This window comes from Phasianus colchicus, chromosome 1 (genome assembly GCF_987193195.1).
Source record: "Phasianus colchicus chromosome 1, bPhaCol1.hap1.1, whole genome shotgun sequence".
NCBI lineage: Eukaryota > Metazoa > Chordata > Aves > Galliformes > Phasianidae > Phasianus > Phasianus colchicus.
In genome coordinates this window covers 8,508,747-8,531,469 of record NC_143436.1, presented here as the reverse complement: position 1 = coordinate 8,531,469, position 22,723 = coordinate 8,508,747, and the positions used below count along the sequence as shown (strand labels likewise).

The 22,723-nt window shown below is 40.4% G+C and overlaps 1 protein-coding gene and 1 long non-coding RNA gene across 4 annotated transcripts; one reads left to right on the top strand and one right to left on the bottom strand.

Moving 5' to 3' along the window:
- Window positions 1-504: 504 nt before the first annotated feature.
- On the bottom strand, window positions 505-11,595 carry HSPA14 (heat shock protein family A (Hsp70) member 14). Its single transcript, XM_031589530.2, has 14 exons — window positions 11,442-11,595; window positions 11,270-11,350; window positions 11,111-11,193; window positions 10,235-10,283; window positions 9,446-9,539; window positions 9,256-9,346; window positions 8,631-8,735; window positions 7,711-7,872; window positions 7,141-7,296; window positions 5,833-5,935; window positions 4,321-4,536; window positions 3,759-3,932; window positions 2,774-2,844; window positions 505-1,371 (listed from the first exon to the last, which is right to left on the bottom strand). The coding sequence occupies exons 1-14, from the start codon at window positions 11,496-11,498 to the stop codon at window positions 1,293-1,295; spliced, it is 1,521 nt and encodes a 506-aa protein (XP_031445390.2). The 5' UTR covers window positions 11,499-11,595; the 3' UTR covers window positions 505-1,292.
- Window positions 11,596-11,658: 63 nt separating this feature from the next.
- LOC149919382 (uncharacterized) lies at window positions 11,659-20,422 on the top strand. 3 transcript variants are annotated; one of them, XR_016464035.1, is made up of 5 exons: window positions 11,659-11,806; window positions 15,481-15,681; window positions 16,378-16,504; window positions 17,539-17,743; window positions 18,641-20,422. It is a non-coding gene; the product is annotated as an uncharacterized LOC149919382 (long non-coding RNA). The 3 variants fall into 3 exon arrangements; XR_016464034.1 differs by lacking the exon at window positions 11,659-11,806 and having other exon boundaries at window positions 15,367-15,681; XR_016464039.1 differs by lacking the exons at window positions 11,659-11,806; window positions 16,378-16,504 and having other exon boundaries at window positions 15,367-15,681.
- Window positions 20,423-22,723: the final 2,301 nt, after the last annotated feature.

Genomic DNA, 22,723 nt, shown 5'->3' with positions numbered 1-22,723 from the left:
CCACCGAGGTGTAGTTATGCACAGTAAAACTTAGAGCCATTAGGCACGTTCAGCCACTAGCTGGTGCTCATCAGCCTGGTAGAAAGCCCAGAGAAGAAAGGTGCACCCGTAGCGGGATAAGGGATGGCAGTGCCCCGACAGAACCAGGCTTTGGGTTTTCCAAGACTTCTTTTAAAAGAAAAACATCTTTAAAAGAAGATGTACCGCCGTGTTATTCACTTAACTTTAAAAGATCACAGAGGCAGGGGTATGGGAGGCAGAACTCGGAGTACTTTGGCCACGAGCATTAAAAATTCAAAGCCACGTTTAGTCTGGGAAGCCAGACAGCACACAGATTTGTTTGAAATGCACAGATTTCTATCTATACAAAATTGCTTTTGTAAGATAGAAAGAATATTAAAACATACAACCCACAAGCAGGTAATAGAGGAGCATGAGACTAAAATCTGGAAGTCTCTAGGAAAGCAATAATTGCATCCAAGTTGCTTGAAGCCCAAACTGGCATTTATTTCTAATATCTATAGGTGCCTGTGTTTCTGAGCAGCTACTTGGTCACTCTGGACTATGGGGCTGTAAGAGCTGAACTGCAGCCTCTCTAAGCATTAGACTGAGACCTGCAAAGCCCATAACTATACTTCCTCATCCCACTTTCTTTTTATTACTCCTCTACCCAGAATTAAGAGCATCAGTTGATATCCAAATATATAGTAATTTACAGATGAGAACAGTGCCACAGCATAGAGGATGACAGCATCTGTATAAAGTTTTTATTAATAAACACATAAATAAGCACATATAACCCTTACACATTTTTCCAGGTAACATGACAAAACCATCTTAAAGTAACTCCAGAAAAATCCTGCTCAAGATCCTGCCACAAGCTCCATGGTTTCAGGCAGCATCAAGCCCACACAAGTCTTCAGCACAATTTACACAATTACTTGAGAGTGGATTTTCACATATCTAGCTCTTACTAGTCCTTGAAACCACAGGTACATTCTCTGAAAACGTACAGGACCTGATTAGTCTAAAAAACGTTTCGCTGGACTACATAACGTGCTTGATGCTGAGCCACAGACCTAAGATATGAAGGGTGTTTTTTTTTTTAAAGGGTGCTGCCTACCACCTAGCCTGACATGTTTTCCACTGCAAACAGACTTAGTGGCAAATTAATCTTTTACTTTTTATTACAGTTCTCTGTGATTCATTAAACATGTTTCAGACATCACTTTAGGGGACAAGCCAGCAACAGACAAAAATTAACTCAGAAAGGTGTTGCCTTTCAAATGAGATTATGATGCCACTTCAACAGTGATGACTTCACACTTTCCAGTATCTTGATCTGTGCAGGTAACGTGCAAGGATCCATCCCTGAAAGAAAAATGAGAAAGGACCATCTCAGCACAGCACTTAGTATGTTAATACATGTCCCAGAGAAACAGCAGTCTTGTGCAAATGAAAGGAATCAAGATTAGCAGAGCATGCAGGGAAGAATATGCTTATTTAAACTTAATTTCAATTTTAGTTTACTGTGTTGAGTATTTAGATACATACCACTTGTTCTCCATTAAACCTTTTGCCTTCCCCAAATATAACAGAATTGATTCAGGAATGTAGCTTATATATTTGTATTGTTGTTTAACTAAGTTAGTGCAGATTTGGAAATGCAGTACGTACTAATATTCAGAACAGTCATTCTGAGAAATGGCAATCAACAGATAAGTGCATCTTCCTCAAAACATGAGGACTGTTACAAAACACTCTTCAAACAATCTCCTTCAAAGAAATAAAACTTCCTAAGAAAAAGCTTATATCAAATCCTATTTAATCTAGGCATAAAACAGCCACATGCAAGATTCAGACAGAAATGTGTTCTAGTAAACTTTCACTGATGTTTCTTTTAATACTTAAGTTATTTTAAGGTTTTAATATTTTAAACTTAGAATTGGAGAACTCCTAAAAATAATCTAAGTAATGCCTAGAAAAATATAATATTACTTACAAAAAATGGTAAACTCTTAAAATAATTAGTAAGTTTTTACATCACAACTACATACATGGATCCTAAGATATATCTCTTACCAATGCAAACTCGTACTCACTGCAAGACTGAAGTATTTATGTCTATTAATATAGAATTAAATATGCTTGATAGTTAACATAAGAAAATGAAAGTATTCTGCACTCAAACAGCAAGTAGGAATTTAGTTTCTCAGCAATACCAGAACTTTCTTATTATTTAGAAAACCAGTACTGATTTCAAGAGAATCCTCAGAAGACAAACATGCTTTCATTAGTTGGAATTCCACATTTGGATATCTTTATAAACTATTTTGACTATTTCACATCAGCCCAAATACTCAACTTTTTAAGACATTAGAAAGTCAGCAAAAACTCTTCAGTGTTAATCCCCTTCCCCATCCCCTATCATAACTGTAAGATCCTTTACAACAAACAGGTAATTCTCTAAAAAGGACATTTATGAAGCCCAGTTTCCCATGGCACTGGTTTTCATGCTTAACATGCCTCTAAAAGGAGAGGACCACCAGATTTTTTCATAAATGCAGCACACACAGGAATTCATTCATGTATTTATTAGCAACTACTACAGACTGATCTCACTTCCATCATTCCCAAGAGGGCATTGGGCAGAACTACCAGACCACATTCCAGAGGACAACCAAGAACGTGACTGCTCTCAGGTATAGTTAAACCATTTGTTAGAAGTGTGATGAAACAAGTTAAATGGCAGAACAATAAATATTTTGTGTACCTTTTCATAGTAAGAACAGTCAATAGGTCATGTAGGCCATCTTCCTTTTTATCTAAATCCTGAAGCACAATCTAGAAGGAAAAATATACTTTTTTATTAAGCTCTCTAAGATCTTTCTTGCACAGCAATCTAAAGGAAAAACAATGCATGCAGTAACTGAAGTATGCAATTTATTCTGTTTAACATGTGGTATTAATATTCAACATTAAAGCATGCCCCAGTAAACTGCACACACCTGTAGTAAAAGTCTCCCTTTTTATAAAAAAAAAATAACATCTGCTTGACTGTTTCAGTGTTTTTATGTTTGAGAGCCTATCAGCAAGATAGCTGGAGAACTTATATCAACTCTATACTTACTGAACAACTTCCTTACTCTATCCTCTAAGACCCTGTGCAGGACCAGGGCGGAAAGAAAAAAGTTACGCTCAAACATTCTGTCAGTTTCAGCCACAAGTCTCTTTGATGCTGTAAAAGTACACTGAAGCAAAGCTAAAATCAGTGTTTGAAACAAGCCTCTCAAAAGGCTGACTTCCAAGTGTTATCTTTTCATTTTTCATGGTGTTAATATGATTCAATCTTCACTTGATCTGAACTGGTTTCAATCCCAACATCCTGTCTAATTTAGGAAAGTCATAAAGGAATTACAGTACATACACCAACTTCTTTATTACCTCCATTTCTAAGTAGGTACAAGAGAGACTTGTTATGGTGTCCCATCCCAGACAAGTTGTTTGCACCACAGTAGTGCCATATCTTAAAACCAGACACACTTCTATAAACTTAAGAGGGAAACCTGAATTTCTTTTAAAAACACTCAGTAATTCACAATACATTTACAGAAGAATGTTCAAGAGAAGTGCATTTCATTCTAATTTTGTAACAAGGCACAGTAGAAGTGTGGCTGCTTTTAATTTTTTACCCCCTATATCCACGTGATTTCCAAGTAGGTTGTACTGCAAGCATTCATGCATGTGTATACACTCACTTGTGCAAATTTGTTTTCTTCATTCATAGGACTTTTCCCTAATGACTCATACAGTTCAAGGCATACAGAAGAAGTGTTTCCAGGAGCATGCAAGGTGTGCTGCCTTCGAGCTGGTAACGGTGTCCCTGATGGAAATAGCACTGTGAATTTGTCAGCCCCCGTCTCATCTACTCCCTTTAAAAAGAAAGAAAAAAAGTTCATGCCTTTCTAAGTATTTTAGTGAGCCAGAAGCTTTGTAATAATGCTCCAAGAGAAAAGAAATGCCAGATACAGCAGAGGGAATGTATTTACCATTGCAACAATTCCATTTAAAAAAAAAAGTTTCTGGAAGTGAAAAAAATCCAGCAATTACAAGGACACAGCAATCGTTAAGGAAATAGCAAGCTCACAATCCATCTTCTTGTGAGCCTAGAGGAACTGCTCTATCAATACCAATACATATATACTTGTCAGGTGTTAAGTGGTAATTTATTAAAACAATATTATTTCTTTAACATCAATGCATTAAGTAGCACTATACAATCATTGCAGCAGTAACATTTTCAAGTAATTCTACCCTTACCTTAAGAAGAATATCCTTGGCAGAACACTCAATAAACAATGCTTCTTCTTCTAGAGAAGGGTTTTCTTTCCCTAGTAGGATTCCTGCCTCTATCGCTGCACCAATGGGAATAACTTCATCTGGAGGTATTGAGCTCAGTAGTTCCACATTTGGGAAGATGTCTTTGATCAGCTGCTGCAGTTTTGGGATTCGAGCAGATCCACCACACAAAACTACCTGGAAAATATGACAGTGTTTTCAAATCTCTTTTCAGAAAGGAATTAGCAAACAACAACAATAAAAAAAAAAGACAGGCAACAGCCTGCAATAGAGAACCATAAACTGCTTTCAAGTTTGAAATAGCATCTTGAAAAAGTTTCTCATAAGAAGCACTAAGAAGATGAAGAAGCATTTTAAAGATTGAGGAATCCATCATAAAAAATCTGGTTAGACTGGGACGGACCTCCGAAGTCCAGTCTCCTGCTCATCAACAGGCAGCTATAGAGATACAGATTCCAAAACCTCTCTGCAGGCTCTACTTTCATTGTTTGATTGCCCTCATACCACAACCTTCTCCTGTTTCTTCCCATCACAAGTTGTGCTGGTTGCTACTTCATCATGTACTTATTTGTGTAAGTCACGTTTTGTCTTACTTATGCCTTCCAACCAGGCAACTGTAGGCAACACAAAAATCTACCCCTGAGCCTTCTAACAGCCAAGAAAACACCTTTCTCCTGGCCCTTGAACATCTTATGATTCAGCCTTTCTGCTGCACAAGTTTCAGTATTTCTGTGAATTACAGAAATGGCCATCCAGATGCAATTGTCAGAGTGGGAAGGAAAAGCTTCTCAACACTGATGACTTCACTCCCGTTATTACACTCCAGCATGGGATTGGCCTTCTGTGCTGCAAAGGCAAACTGCTGTTAAATTTCTTCCACCAATTCCATGAGTAACGAGTACAGCAATATTCCCTACAGATTGCAGCACAGCAGTTAGGATCAAGTTGCTCTCTTGTACCAAAGCCAAAAGGATATCTGAAGCAACTAGTAATAGTTACTATTTTTTTACTCAATACCTTCGACATTAAAGCACTGATTTCACATCTAATGTCTTAACAAGGAGGAATGGAGGAAAAACAGTGGCACCAAGCAGACATTCAGCACCTTGTTTAACTCATGAGAACAAGCTAAAACTTGGTCTTTCTTCAGCTAACCCAATCCAAAATGCAGTGAAAGCAAAACCTACATACTGAACTTACAGGAAGTACTCCTCAGATCTACCAAGAGTTACACTAACACACCTAACAGACAAATCTTTACCATGCACTCAGTAGGCATCAACAAAAAAATAACTGACTGAATTTACCTTGCACTTCAGTTCAAGTACCCTTTAAAGACCTGGAATGTACACACTTTGTTGCATCAGAGCTAAAAATGCATAAACACATCCAGAAATAGCTCAGTGTAAGGAAAACAGATCCCCTAATTTTTCTTGTGAAGTTATAAGGCATAACACAGACAATTATTATTACCTTATTGATATCCTCAGCTGTAAATCCAACTTGCTCCAAGAGCTTTTTAATTGCTTCTACACACTTACTAAAAAGTGAAGAACAGATAAGTTCAAATCTGGCCCTAAAAAGAAAAAGAAAACCACAATAAAAACCATGTGATGTCATTCATTAGCAACAAACACCCAAAACAGATCAATCATTCTTAGAATATAATTTACTTCTCTAGCTATACTTCATTTTATTCTATTTTTATGCAGTCAAGATCTTATTTCTGATTTATTAATCTTAAAGAAATTACTTTTGTTAAGATAGTATCTGTACTACGTATTATATCATTAACACATTTAGGAAATTTAGATTCATTTTTCTTTGTGTACTTTTGAGAAAAAAAGAGTCTCATGAAAACAACAATAAAGAAGCAAAAATATTTGAACTTAAACTTCCAGAGGCAATCAAGCTGCTTCCTGAGGGGTAGGTACTCGTAAAATTAAAAAGCAACCAGTGCTTAATTCATGCTCTTTCAAACCTGAATAGGATCTTTCACTCCACGAAAACACAGTAAGTCAAATTCCGTGACACAAGTATCATTATCCCAATCAAGCCAAACATGCTATATAGCAGAGCTTCTCATGCTTGGAGAAACTGTGCCTGACTTCACCAGATCTAACTGCTGCTATAATGCATGCACAGCTTTGAAAAAAAGAATACTAAAGCCCAATTTCACTTCGCCAAAGCTGCTGGTGACTGAAATAATGATAAAAAGTTACTAAATACTTCACTAAAAGATCATTTCCAAGAAATAAAGTACTTAGAGAAGGACACAGTAGTATAAACAAGGTGATAAAAAACTTTTTTCATTTCAGCTGTCAAAAAGACATCAAGATTTCCACGACTCCTATTATTCTAATGCTCATTTAGCTAAGAGTCCCAAAACGCTTTTCTGTAAGAAGAAAAAACAGAGCAACAAAAAGAAGAATGGAGGAAACACGAGAGAAACATCTTGAGTAATTTAGTATCTATTTGCCTTTCATCAGGGCCCAGATTCCAAAAGTAGAATCCTCATGTACCTTTCCAGTGTATTTTTTTTTATCCATTACAGAAACATTTCTAGCGTTACTGCTCAGCTACTATAGATCACAACATGACAGAATCAATACGAAAGACAGCTCAAAAGAAAAAAGAAACCACAAGCTGACCTTCCATCTTGCAGCTGTTTTCAAAAACTAGCATCACCAAATCCCAAAGCTTATTAACATTCTAAATACAAAATAGAAATTCTGACAGCACACTTTCACATAACAGTAGTAGCTTCAAGGTTTGTTTTACCTGGATACATTACAATCAAAATCCAATCCATCATACAGTGAATCTACAAAACAGTTTGCACTTCCCAATGTTGATAATGAGTGCTTTGCAACATCAGCACTGTTCATTAACTTCATCATAGCCCTGGGATTTCCTCTGATATCATGCTTACAAGACCTACATTAAAAAAAAGTCTGTTTAGAAAGGCAAGCATTTGAATGGTAACATTAACTTGCTGAAAAAAAAAATTACTCAATTGTTAACATTTGTCTGTAGACATTTTAGCATTATCTACAATGACTCTACTGAAAATTCACAGAGAACGAGAGCATCTATTCCATTTTTAACTAAAAAACACTGTGTGGAGCCACTCCCCTTCACTTAGACATTAATATTAAGTACAAAGATTCACGTCTCTGAACTGATTCTCAGCTCCAACAGCTCCAATAGCTGACTGCTCCTGTCCTATCTTTGTGAGTAAAAGGACTCACTCTGCTACATCTGACAAGTTAATATGAATTCTTTTTTTAAAAACAAGCATCAGATAATGAATGTCCTGTCTTGACAACATACTTGGCATTCAAAACCTACCTCTGGAATTCAGATGCTAAGTGTTGTGCTAAAGCTTCTGTGAAGCACACTCCGCCAATGCCATCATCTGTGTTTGTAGCAAGCACTCGATATATTCCACTGTTTACCTCTATAACTGTGATAGAAAGCGATGTTCCACCAAGTTTATAAACCAACACATTGCTGCCATGGTAAAGAAAATTGAAAGTAGCATTAATAAGCCATCTAAAATTATGCTTACTTTGGCATAACTTCTAAAATCACCACGACTGTATAATGAATTGCAGGTTTTAATCAGTTCTGCCAAGAAAGTTTGATTTCAGCTGTTTGTATTTACCTATCCTGTAACCACTCACTACTTGACCATGTGTCCTAAAGAACAAGTTACTCTGTTCTACACAGCAAGAGTCAATGTTAATCCTACAACACAACTGAGCACTGCATTTAAGGTTATGGATCCCAATTATACGCAAAGGGTAAAAAAAATAAAAAATTGCCAATAAGGAAAGAAAGCCATCTGTTTTCACTGATGGCAGTCATGGCTATTTTGAAAACCTTATGAATTATCTGAATTTTCCTGGGGGGAACTCAATGCACATTCCAGGCAGAACCTTTAAGTCTTCAAGTATATGTAAAGTGATCCCACTTCCCCCAACTGGATGTGTAAATCTACCATAGGAGGGATACATTTTTCTTCAAGCCAATCAACTCATTAAAGCACAACACAATCCAGGGACAAATCTTAAGGATATTGTCTTTAAAAAAAAAAAAAAAAGAGAAAAAACAGAACAATAAAGAGGTTTTAAACACTGTACATTCCAACCTCAAAATTTGGCAATGCAGCACTCCCTCATTTAAGATTTCTCAGGCTAGAATGTGATGTGTTAAATCTCTATAAATTTAAATCACAGCAGCTTAAGTTCGAGTAGTAAAATACTTACCTTTTCCCAGTGGGTGACTCTTGGCCAATTCCATAAGCCAAGAGAGCTGCAGAGGGTTCATGAATTAATCTCATAACATTAAAACCAGCAGCTGCAGCTGCTTCCCTGTGATAACACATAACAGCAGTTACCTGAGTGATTTCACTGTAGTTATGCACATTAAGACTTCACCAGAACTAGATACACAACCAATTCAGCACTTGCTTATATTATGGCATTAACAAAGTGAAATTACCAGAAAAGAAAAATACAGAAGTTCAGCTGCAATTTCTGTATTCAGGTAGCTGGATCTGCTGTATGCTTTTTTGTCAGGGAAAACACTGACCTATCAGACTTGCACACTCCATAAAAAGAAGAGCCAGCATATCAAATGAAGTCTTATTTCTCATGATATGAAAACTCCCATTCAGTTCAATTGATTGAGAATTTCATTTCACAAAGGTAAGTTCCATGAAAAATTACTAGGCAGGATTTTATTTCCTATCTTCACATTTTCCCCGTTTCAAACAGGAACCTAACGTCTTGATTGACAGCTGCAAGCTGAAGTCCAGCAGAACTTCCATTGCTGATCTGCCAGAAGGTCTGCTTTAGGCACATCAAATAACAGAAATCTTAATCCTCTTACCCAAGGGCATTTTTCTGATTCTCTCCAAAATCAAATGGTACAGTGATAACAACGTCATTTACATCTGAACCCAGTGCAGACTGAGCAGTTTCTGTTTATAAACATAGGCAGAACATGTTGATTAAAAGCAAAACACCAACATATCATATCTTAAAACTGTGAGGACAGTTTAAAAACATTTATTACATACCTTTCATTTTACTGAAAATTAGCTTTGCCACATCTTCTGGGCTAATAAGTTTATTATCTATCTCATATTGAAGTTTACCATTCTTCTCAACCACCTGTAAAGAAAGACAACACACCCTTGTTAGATGCATACTTAGGTAACTACTGAAAGTACTGTTCAATTTAGTTTCTGTTTTAAGTAGCTAAAGAATAAAAATTGAGGAGCTTGTATTATCCAACAGACAGAACAGTGACATTCACGGTGCTGTAAATTTCCTCTCGCTATCAAAATCTCTTCTGTATGACAACAACTAAACTACTCGCCTGCTTCTATTCCATGAAAATAAACCTATGGATATCAACAGTCAAAAACCCAAGGAAAACCACACATCTTAATGAAGGTATGTTCCAAGATGCTTTTTCTCCTTAAATATTACAAGGGGCCAGGAAGTCTCTAGTAACTAGCAAATACTGTCCAAACTAAAAACTGTGATTAAATCAAATGGCAAAGCGTTTCTAATCATAAGATGTGTTACCCTTAGCATCATCTACCAGACCTAAGAAACACAACGTTATTAAAAGAATTGTTTCTCTTCATGCAATCAAGAAATGTAATTTTTGTGTTGGACTATATCACAGCAACGCATCTCAGAAAGTGATGACATTCTCCACTATGTAAAGAGATAAACATGTTCTATACAAGAGCAAACAGTTCATACAGTGAGAGCTGATCACTACAGAACACAAACAGCAGAGAACAGTGTAAACTGAAACAAGTTATTCTGAGAACAAAAAACTAGATCATACTCACTGAACATTTGCTTTCTTTAATATATTTCTCTGCTTGGGGGTCACCAGAACTGTCAAGACAAACACAGAATAGCAAAATAAGTTGTTTGCTTAACAGTAACTGCAAGAAGTTCATCTTGCTAGTGTTTCTTACAGTGTCAACATCATATTAAGCTACATTTTAGGCAAAATTTCTCTTCTCATGCTGCAGATACATGTATAGAGATTAAAAAAAAACCAACAAAACAAAGTGAATGTTCTGACTGCCTCTCTCTTTCAACTACTAATAGTGTAGCCAGCAGGATTAGAGAAGTGATCATCCCTCAGCAGTGGTGAATACTCAGCAGTGATGAGGTTGCATCTTGAGTACTGTCTTCAGTTTTGGGTCCCTCGCTACAAGAGAAATGTCAAGGCCATGGACTGTGTCCAGAGAAGGGCAACTGAAGCTACGAGGGGTCTGGAGCACAAGTCTTATGGGGAGCAGCTAAGGGAACTGGCATCGTTTGGTCTGGAGAAGAGGAGGCTCAGGGAAGATTTCATGGCTCTCTATAACTGCCAGAAAGGAGGCTGCGGCAAGGTGGGGGTTGGCCTCCTCTTCCAGGTAACAGTGAGAGGAGAAGAGATAAAAGACTTCAGTTGTACCAGGGGAGGTGGGATACTGGGACAAATTTCTTCTTGGCAGTGAGGTAATGGAACTGCCCAGGTGGTGCAGTCATCAGCCAGGGAGATGCTGAAGAAAGGTGGCAGTGAGGTGGTCAGCAGGCACGGGAGGGATCAGTCAGTGGCTGGACTCAATGATCTGAGGGATGTTTTCCAGCTTTAACAATTCAATGAATTAACCTTTAACGCTGGGTGTACCCACCTTTTAGTGTCAGATTAACTTCACTACATCACTTACCTCCTCCCCAGGATCTGCTTAACTTTCACCACAGTGTTGGAAATGTTCCTTATTCTGCTCTGCTTTGCAGCCAAGCCCACAACCTGAATGAAACAAGTGCAAAAAAGAAGTGATTCCCAGGCAGAGCCCCTCCCGACCCGCCGCCGAGCGCAGCCTCACCTCCTCGTTCTCTGCGAAAGCCACAACCGCGGGAGTCACTCTGTCTCCGGCGTCATTAGCGACCACATCGGCGCGGCCGTCCTGCAGAGAGAAGCAAAACCGTGAGCCGCCCTGCAGCGCAACCCTGCACCCCCAGCCCCACCGCCATCCTGCGGGCGCCCCGGGCTCGCACCTTGTAGACAGCGGCACACGCGCAGGTAGCGCCCAGGTGAACGCCGATGGCCGCCATCAGCCACGCGCGCCCGCCACCCCACAATGCCCCGCGCAACCAATCCCGCTCCTGCTCTCTTCCCGGCCACCAATCAAAGTCCGCCTCCTAAACCAATCGCGACGAAGCGCACTGTTAGTCCGTCCTTTTCTGCGACCCCGCAGCTTGTGAGTGACGTCATCGGCGGAGCGACCAGTAAGAAAAATGGTGAGCGTGACGTCATTGATTATGGCAACGAGGCAGACTTTGTGTGAGGGGCGGGCCGTTTGGCGGGAAAGGGCTGCTGAGGGCAGCGCAGTACGCGGAGGCGGGAGTTAATTTAAGAGCAGGTTATTACGAAAACAGAAGTTGAAACGGAGAAGAATGAATGAAGTTATTTCATGCATATGCTAAGGAGATTTTATGGCTACTTAATGAAGCACATGCAGACAGTGTAAATATTTTTTTAGCCAAGTCTCGTCGTTATCAGTGAGGCGGTTGTGCTGAAGTGCTGATTCTGCACAGCCCAACCAGGCGTGGCGAACTTCTGAAAGTATATCATAGAATCATAGAATCATAGAATCACTAAGGTTGGAAAAAACCCACAGGATCATCCAGTCTAACCATTCACCCATCACCAATGGTTCTTGCTAAACCGTGTCCCTCAAACGTTCCATATCATGCTGTGTCCACTTCTGCTGGAGAAATCCATCTGCACTACCACAGATTATTGTTATTATTTTTTACTAATCAATGTGCTTTTTAACTCCGCCCAAAATTTAGGGAGACTTAACGTTATGCAGGCAGAACTCGCTTCCTACTGACGTGCTGAAGTCTCGCGTCCCCAGCAGCAGCACTGCCCCAGTGCTTCGCTTTCAGCTTCTGAAAATCCTGGCTGTTGTGTTTCTGAGGCAAAGAGGCACTAAGGTTGGAAAAGGCCACTAAGAGCACGTAGTCCAACCATCATTCCCACCATGCTCACTAACCACATCCCTCAGTGCCACACCTGTCCTGTTTTTGAACACCTCCAGGGGTGGTGACTCCACCCCCTCCTGGGCGGTCTGTGCCAGTGCCTCACCGCTTTCTGAGAGGAAATTTTCCCTAATGTTGGAGAGTTTTGATGTGCAGAATCAATCTCTATACCACACATAATGTTATAAAGTAGGTGTGTTTATTACAGTGCTGGGAAGAACTGGGGGTATTTTCACCATAAGTGATTCAAAGGTTATATAATTCAGAGTCTTCTATATTTCCACAGGTAATACATATTCATTAATTATGCGTTGGACAATTAACACTCCTATCAGGTAGTGATTCACGAGGTCTCCAGTCTCCTATTCCATGATCTCTTCTACTGTCTAGCACCCTTTTAGCATGGTGACAGTCCAGCTGACCAACTGACAGTCTTTTACTTCATCCAGTGGTCTTCCTCGCTCATCCTCTAGATGAACTTTTTTCATTGATGCATGCTCAGTAAGGGAATACCAATTATAAGTAAATTATAGGTGCCAAAATCATGACATTTGCTCACTCAGCACTCAGCCATTATTTCTGAACATCTGCTTGTCCTTGGATAGGGATAATCTTGGAAGGAGGATAGAGGGAATATTCTGATGCCTCCAAGTCGCATCCTAATCCCAGAGTAAGACAATTTGGCATTGTGTGGAGTCCCTGGCTTCTTTGACATTTGATAAGCCTGCTGCTCTTTTGCTGAGGGTCTCTTATCAAAACAGAATAGCCTTGCAACATGCTTTTTGGTCTATAATACTATACTCACACTATTCACAACATTTGAAAACTTGCAGTTTTGCAAATGAGAATCACATAATTCAGCAACTTTATTTCTAAAATATGCTACTAAAATGTATGGTGTTTCTACTTTTTCAAATCAGCTATTTCTAAGGACAAGTTACAAAATACATTGCGCTCTACTTCTTCAGAGCAGTTTCACTGAATTAGGGAGGGACGTGGGTCTAGCAGCTGTAGATGTTGGGTTGCTTTGTGAAAAGAGAAGAGAATGTGCTTGGGCTGCAACACTTGAGCTAAAACACAGATGGAAGTCACCAAAAACCATGTTCCCGCGTGATTTTGGTTGTGTGTGTTGATGGATCTCTCTTGATAGATATAAGGATGTGTAAGAGGAGACTGTCTGCTCCTTTGAAGGCACCTGGGCAAGGACCTTTTCCAAGGCAACAAGGGATAATGAGAAAGGGAGGCAGTGATGGGAACCAACTCTGTTCAGTTACACTAATCTATGTGTTTTTGCACCCTCTCTCCTGTGTATATGCAAGTTGCAAAGGTTAATTACCAGATACTGGCAAGATCTGGATGAGGCTGTGTGAACCTCAGTGCCAGATACTGGCATGGGTCTGTGCTGTAGGTCCCTGGTCTGAGAAGAGGTCTGAGATGTGTCAAGTGGGTAAAGGGCCCAGGATTTGGGCAGGGGTGCTGGGCCATGCTGGTACTTGAGGTATGTGAATGTCTGAGAGCTTATGAATGTGGAGAGTGCACTGTGTGACTGCACTGGTGAACTTCCGTAAGCAACAGTCATAAGGTGAAAGGGGTCACACCTGCCTGTGTGTGTTTTATGTGAGTCCTGTGTGTACATGCTCCTGAAGGTAGCTCTTGGCTGGACAGCCTTTGTGACTGGTTGTGTCACTGACTTGTGCATCTCTGGGATATGTGCTCAGCTTTGCTACTAGTTGAAACTACAGAGGGTTTTGTTTCCTAAGTCATAGGACTATTGCCCTTTCACTAACAGAGCTTGCTGAAGGCTAACCAAGAGCTCTGTAGCAGGAGCTTAGCTTGCAACTGTCTGTGCTCATGAGGTGATCATGGAGAACAGAAATCTTATTTCTCTTGTGCTTTCTATCCTAGTGCCATTAGCACCATTTACGTGAAAAGACTGGTGATGGGATTAGACCCTAAAAGGATATGTGTAATGTGTGTGTGGAAAAGTGCTTGTGGCCACACTACCAACATCACCTACACTACTAAGCACATCTACAGTTATTTTCCAGGTGTTTTTATGCCATGGATACATCAAGACAGAAACACAGATGTTCTGCTTATCTTAACTAAAGCAGTTAACACTCTTTCCAGTTGTAAGTGAACCTGCCTGTGAGCAGCTGGAAATGCCTTATCAGTTGTTTGCGACAGCCAGTAGTAGTGGAGTAAAAAGAGCTTGTCTGTCTGTGTGCTTCATATGTTTCCCTTAGCTAATGGGAAATTGTGAAGTTGCACTGGGCTGGAGTTAATTTAGAAATAGGGTAACAACCCACTTCTAAAGAAAAGGTTGCCCTACTTGTTATGGTGGTTCTGTGAGTAAGTGAAAGCCTTAATATGCTTAACGTAGGAAGAAAGAGGGGAACACTGATGCCAGCAGCAGTCTGGACTCAGGGTGCAAGTAGAAGATAGCTTTTTGCACCCCTGGGCAAAGCTTTTCCTCTGGTCAGGAACAGGATGAAGACCCATCCCCAGTCTGCTTAATGTCCCACACATTCCCAGGTACATATGTGTACCCACCATGCTCCTTTGCTACAACACTGTAGGTTTGGCCTGGTATGCTACTGAAACGTATTAGCATTATTTCCAAATCAGTGGCAAAATGTTTCTCTACCTGAAACAAGGTCAGAATCTCAGATGTGCACATTCTCTCCCAGTCTGTGGCACATCTGTCAACCATCCAAAAACCAGGCCTGCCACTGTGAGACCAGCTGCCAGCACAGTGTGACATGAACTTGCTCAAAATAATGCCTGTACTCCCAGGTAGCCTGCAGCTACTGTCCATAGCAGGAAAATCATGGAGATTATAGAAGACGAAAAAAAAAGAAAGAAAAAAAAAAAAAAAAAAAAAGCAGTAACATCTGTTAAGTATTTAGAATAAGAGCAAGTATCTCTGAACAACAGACTGTTTTGTGGCTGGTAAATAGTGTATATACTCTAAAATGTCCCTTGGGGTGAGAAAGTAAGGATGAGAGAACTCCTTTTAATTTTCTTATGTGTTTTCTGACTTCATTGTCAGGAAATTAAGCTCCAAGGAGGATCTAGCAGCTGGAAGACTGTGATCTCCAGCCTGGGGATGGGACTGGGGTCAACGGAGCTGCTAAGAAAAGCTCTGGGGAGAGCTTGGCTGTGAGGAGACCTGGACAGAGATCCACTAGGTGGCACTTCCCTCTTGGTTTTCAAAAAGAGAGCCTTCCCCAGGCAACATGAGACTGCACAGGTAGGTGCTACCATCCTACTGATGTCTGCCCCCTGTCACTTGTTTTCATAAAAGCATGCATCTTATATATATATATACATTTGTATACGATAAGCTCCTCAAACAGCTTGCTTAAATCCTCAGAAGCAGTTATACCATCGTTATTTAGGAATAACTAAAGCACTGCTTGCTTTAGATTCCTGGATACCTGTGCAACTCACCTGAAGTTGCTGGCTTTCAGTAGAGGATGCAGATGAGTTCTGGGTTTGCTTTAACACTTTCCATCCATTGCAAAAGGCACATGATAAATTTTATTTCAGTGTCTTCATTGCTTCATGATCATAGTAGCTAGATGACAGGGACAAGGCAAGTTCAGTTAGTGGGTCAATAGTTAAATATTGTGATTAATCAGTGAATTAAATGCTTGTTTTAATGTTTAATAAGCTGGACAGAGTGCTTTTATGGATCAAGATTCTGATTGCAGAATCAGAATTGGCAGAAAAAGTACATAGAAAGCCTGGCAGGCAAATCTGCTGAAAGGCTGGCATTAATACCTGCAGGTGGCATCAACACAGCATGTAATTGCAATGTTACAAATCATCTACAACGTTGAACCATTGGCTCAGCAGGTTTGCAGTAAAGTTGAAGCCAGTTTTTTTTAACTTACACTAGAATGCTTATTAGAGAATATCCCAAGAAGATATATTTTTTCTTCAGGTGACATAAAGCCTATTGAACATCAATTTGCTTTTGTTTGGAAGTCTCAGAACCACAGAATTGTAAAGGCTGGAAGGGACCCATGGAGATATCAATCTAACAACCCTGCTAAAGCAGGTTCCCTACGGTAGGTCATACAGGAAAGTGCCCAGGCAGGTTTTGAATATCTCCAGAGAAGGAGGCTGCACAGCCTCTCTGGGCAGTTTGTTCCAATGTTCTGTTACCCTCAAAGTAATTTTTTTCCTCGTGTACATGTGGAACTTGCTATGTTCCAGTTTCCATTGCCCCTCGTTCTGCCGCTGGGCACCACTGAAAAGAGTCTGGCCCCATCTTCTTGTCTTCTGCCCATTAGATGTTTATAAGCACTGATAAAATCCTTGACTCAGATTTCTCCAAACTGAAGGTCTCTCAGCCTTTCCTCATAAGGGAGATGCTCCAAGCCCCTCATTATCTTTGTGACACTATGCTGGACACTGTCCAGCAGTTTCCTGTCTTGAACTGTGGAGTCCAGAACTGGACTCAGTATTCCAGATGTGCTCTTACCAGCATAGTGCAGAGAAGGAAGAGACTGGAACTCTGATCAATGTTCATACAAAGAGCTGTCAACCCATACTCTGAAGTCTCCTGAGGGAATTTGCCAGTGACTCAGTTTGAAAGTAACATTGTCCCAAGGATACAAACCTCTTCCATGTTGCTCTGACACTGTTCTCCTCTGTCACTATTCATCCAATTGCAGGTTATTCAACAGAAGAGGAAGGCACCAATGACAAACACGGAATATATTTCATTGCTAGAATTGAGAAGTCACACAAGTGACATTTGAGGAAGCTCTGTTCACAATTATGAAAATCAAATATGTATGATTTTCTTTAGAGTAATAATAAGCCTGTGCTACAGATAATTGCATACACAATCCATGTTAATAAAGCAAGAAATATATATTCTCTTTGCTGTTTTGAGAATTGCTGTAGTCTCATCAGGTGCTGTTGTCTCTAGGCACATCTATGATGGTCATGGTTGGTTAAACAATTTTATTACTTAGGTAATATCTGACAATGTTTAAATGTGCATTCAATTTTTTTTTTTCCCCATGAAAAATAATAGAAAAATCTTCAGATAACTCCGTTTTACAGTTTTGCCTTTTTCTTCTCTATGTCCCAGGTTTTCCATCTCATAAATGATGCCAGAATCACTTTACAGGGACATTGGAAGGTTTTAATAATAGGCAGGAAGTGTGCTGAGGTCCTTCTTGGAGAGTGCTCTGTAAATATAAAATGTTATTGGTTAATAATGCAGGCCTGGGTGACAACGTGAATGAGAGAAGATGTCATGGTGCAATCCCAGAGCTTTCCAAGCTGGTTTCAAGGTAAAACATGAATGAAATTTGCTTTTGTGCTCTGTGTGTGGAAAACCTGGTGCTCATTGAGCACTGGGTGAATTTCGTACACTGTAGTATCACTTCCTTACAAAACAGAATGGTGCCTAGTCTAGCAGTGTAGGAAGAGCTGATTGCCAAAATAAGTCACACTCAGCTGCAAGTCAGTGACAGGTACCTTAATTTTAGGTGTAAAAACTGATTTAGGAATGGGGGTACAAGCTTGAAACAAGAAGGTGACTTTGCATGCTGTCAGAGATTTGCAGTGTGACCTTGAGGAAGTCATTAAAATTTACTGTTTCTTGAGTTCTTCATCTGAAAAAAACCCCAAGCGTAGCATTTTCCCTTCCTCCCAAGGGTGTTATGAGGATAACTACATTAATTAGTTGCCTGCTTAGAGGTGGGTTTAATAGGCTGGGGTAGCTAGAACATCACTCTTCCTTATCTCTACTGACCAGTCCTGGTCAGTATCGTGTCACCTAAATTGATTTTTGCAGAAGGTGATTAAACACAATTAAATGCCCATGTTAAAACTGACTCTAGGATTAGCTTTATTGAACTGAGATGAAAGTGTTGATAGATTCTGAGCTCCTTTTAATAAAAAAAAAAAAGTGTTAATGGTATCCATACAGAGTTGACAGAACAAATTCCTTTCCCACAAGCCCACCATTTTCTGTAAGATGAAATTAAAGTTCTATTTCTAAACTACAGTGCAATCATCTCTCTTTTTTTAATTAAAAAAAAAAAATTAAAAAGTGTTAATGAACCCTGTCTTTAGCTAACTTGCTAATTTTCCTTTGGCAGCTTTACCAGTTTCTGCTGTTCAACTTAAGGCTTTTATTTTCTTGTTGCAGTATGTAAGGACTTTTTTTTTTTTTTTTTTGACAGATTTTGCATTTCACTTGAAAGAAATTCAAATTTTGCTGTGGACACCGTAACTGGTCAGCAGCTGTGAGGATGGAAAGAGAACAGAACAGCATCTGGAACCATTCTCTTTTGTTTTAGGTTCTGATAAAGTCCTCCTTAAATGGCAGAATTTCTGTTAGATAAAAATCACTGTCCATCTGCTCTCATGGGCTTTATTTCAAATCCCATAATGACAATAATAATGATAATTACTAGTAACAGAGGACAGTCCTGTGGCCTGTGTGAAATGAGTCTGGAGGATCAGTGCTTAATTTTCAGTGTGTATGGCTCCATGTTGTTGGAGAGTCATTGAAATCAGTGGGACTCTTTCCAGCAGCTTCCCTGATCGTTGGCTGGGACACTAAACGCCACATTACAGCAGGAGAAAATTAGCATAGCTGTTGGCAGTTCAGCAGCTGATGACTGAATAGATGGACTGAAACCCCTTTTACCTTTCCAGACTGAAACTGGGAGAAGCAAAGTGTGCAGAGGAGGGACACTGCACTTCTTATCAGGTGACAACTGCCCCGTTCTCCCTTGGTGAGAACTTTAGGGCTGATGTATTTCAGGCACCTGTTATTTGTCACTGGTATTACCCACCTGGGTCCAGGCAGTTGCACATAAGGAAAATAACTCCCATATTTGTGGAAAGCTATGCATGCTTATGAGGGCTGAAATAATTTCAGGGCAGATGTGAGGACCACACCATTGGGACTCATTTTGTTGGTGGGTCCTACTGCAGGAGCTTTGTGCAATCACACCATTTATACTGTAAAATCTCTCGGTGCTCTGATGTTAAGCAGTGATGCTGCAAGGACTCCTCACTTCTTTGGAAGTGTGGGGCAGCCCCTGAGATTTTTGCAGAAGAGCTGCTGCAGAAGACTAGCTGCTTTTTGTCTTCTCCCTTCCACACAGCAGACACCATCAGTAGCACCAATCTTTCCCACGGAACCACCCTTTGAAGAAGTGCATTAAAATGAATTTTCAAGTCTGTATTTTTCCAGGTTACCATTTGATGATTTCCTAGAGCTGTTCTTATGTCCAGGTATTATTCCTCTGAGTTCTGTTCTACAACAGAGAAAGAAACACAAGATCTTGAAGAACTTATAGCCATAAAAAAAGTGAAAAGCAAAGATGTGAGCCAAGCCAGCAGGAATTCCCACTTCTGTGCTGAAGTGAGCTTCTTCACCATGGGTCCCAGTGGGGCAGGTCAAACAGATAGAGACAGTAGGCTCTCATCCTTGGATTAAAACCACAGGCAGTCTGTTTGCCTTCCACACACAGTAAAAGTTAGCAGAAATCCCCCACTGTTTTCTGTGTGATGCACTCCAGCATGAGAGAGGAGTATTTCATTGGTGCATTACCTTATGCATTAATTCATTTAATTGAACATTCATTATGTTTATTCATGTGACAAGCTGCCACAATCCAAGGTTTACCAATAGGATTTATTATAGATACAAAATTAAACAAAATGATAATAACATCATTCAATACCACCTAGAAATAGAGAAGTCATTATTTGCGTGTTATGGGCATTTTTTATTAGCAGGTCTCTGGCACCTCTGTGCTCTCTGCTTTGCCAGGAGATGTTTTAACCCCACAGAAAAGGGATTCCCATCCTTGTGGCAGAAGGTGACTTCTGACCAAGTTAGCCCCTGATTTTTGGGTGCATCTTCTACACCTGTGGGTTCTCAAAAGTGCTGAAAATGTTCCCCTCTTTGCCTGCAAAAATCATTGCTGAAGTCAGTTGGTGACCATGTACCCCTGCTAAAGATGTGTGAAAAGTTTAAGAAGACTGATATTCGTCAGATATTGTAGGTAGGCTGAGGTTTTAAAGCAAATTTCTGGGCTTTGAGGTCTTTTCTGGTCACATTTGTTTGTCGCTCTTGGGTCCCTGCCCACAGACTCCTTCCGTTCTTTTGACTTTTTAAACCTAAGAAGAAAAGGAAATAATCTTTTTGTGTCTACTTACGGATCAGGCCAGGAAAAAGAGAGTTTGGGGCTTGTATTCTCATCCCAGACAGAGCAGTCTGGATGACTCACACACGTGGATGGGTACTTTCCCAGCTCTTCAATGAAGCTGGAGCGGTGCTGAATCCTGGAGAGTGAGGTTGCTTGTTCAAGTTGAGCAGCTGTTAACAAAGACTGCAGAGTTTTAAATAACCTGAATAAATGAAATCTCTTCTTCCCCTTCAGTTAATTAGGCTTTGCTTTCTTTATATGTCAAAAACTCACTTGCTCTCCTCTTACTCAGACAGTGTGTGGTGGCAGATAAAATCTGAATGTTGCATATAAGCAGCCAGCACAGGGAGTGAATGGAGCCCCATTTCCCATGGCTTCCTGTCCTGTGGTTCTGCTGCTTTTGTCTCAGCAATGCACAAGGGTTGGCACTTCTCATGTCTGGGCACATCTTGTGATTCTGTTGAGAAATTGCTCTGGGGCAGATAAAATTTGTTCTCCAGCCTTCCTCTTAGCTATGGGGAAAAGAAATGTGACAGAGAAGCTGCTGCCACCAACTCTAGGAGTGTCATGGACCACCAAAGCACTGGTCCTGAGCTTTAAACACTTTAAGCACGGGAGGCTGGAGGGCAGAAGACTGCAAGCCCAGGTTGCTTGGGGTGCAGCAGCTGCTCTCCTTGCCTGCCTTTCAGCAATTTTTCAGCAGCTATGTATTTTTTTCCTTTCTGGCAGAACAGTGGGGCTAAGGACAGTGTGAAGCCTTACGTGCTCTCTAAAGCATCTCTTGCATTCTTTCCTCTTACAGAAAGGAAACTGGACTTAAAATCCATGGAGCTTTCCAGGATGAGCAAGGATGAACCTGAGGTTTGTGACAGGCTGGGGAGGAGTGAGCGGAATTGTTATGGGGAAAGCAGAACTTGGGAGCCTGAATATGGAGTTGAATCCTCAGTGCCCATGTAAAAAACCCAGAGCAGACACTGGTACTGAGGACATATTGCTCACAGATACTATCTGAAGGTATTGTTGCAGAGTTTATTAGGAATTGCCTTTGTAGTAACCTTGCAACACAAGACATTTTTTTTCAAACACCTTCAGAAAAGGTTATTAACAGACATGCAATCATGAATTATTTACCTTGCAATAGGGTCCCTATCAGCCATGACCTGTGCATACACTTGCACAGGCACACGCACACACACAGTTCTCCTATGTTATTTGCTAATAACATGATGTGAGTAAAGCCACAGAAGAATTCCATAAATAAATAAAATTCGAGGACTCTGCCCTATTACTGGTGAAGTCCAGGGTCTCGACTTGCTGACAGTAAAAACAGATATTACCACGGGGTATTCCAGTGCTGTGGAATGATGGTAGGGAATGAGGGGAGTACCAGAGCAGATTTGAGGTGAAAGTTGTGTGTCCTGCAGCACAAGGTCCAGCTCTGAGCTCATCACATGTGGCAGGAATGGGCATTTGGAGCTGCTTTCGATCCATCAGTTAGGAGCCCACACAAGCAGGAATCTCACTTTCAGAAATGAGCTTTAGTACAGATGGATCCTATCCTATGTTCTCTGTTGTTTCTTCTCTCTTTCAGCACGGGTGGGCAAGTGAGCAGCAGATGAAAATTGCAGCTGTTAGCCAGAGAATGCTAACCAAAACTAACCACCCTAAGCCTGTGTTGCTAGGAAACACTCTGCCTCTCACTATGCATCACCACTATTTGTATGCATCTGCTCTTCTGATTTTCTTATTATTATTCTTCGCCTTGAATCCAGTAAGAAATTCTTGCTAGGAGCTGGCATAGAACACATTCCTCTCCAGGTCCACTGGGCTGACCTAAACCCATCCACATGATGGGTTGACTCAGCTTCTAACATCAAACCTTTGTTGCAAGGTGGTTCGGTTATTTCATTTTTTCATTTTACTCTGGCAGAAAACTGACAGTATTCACACACATTGTTATGCACAAGCACTCAGCAAACGGACAATCAAGCTTTGGAGGACCATGCAGGGTGTTCTGCCTTCTGCTTTTTCCAGTCTTTTGTGGGGGTTTCTTCCTTGCAGTGATGCTGTTTCCTCTCAAATGCCTTCAGGAACTAACTT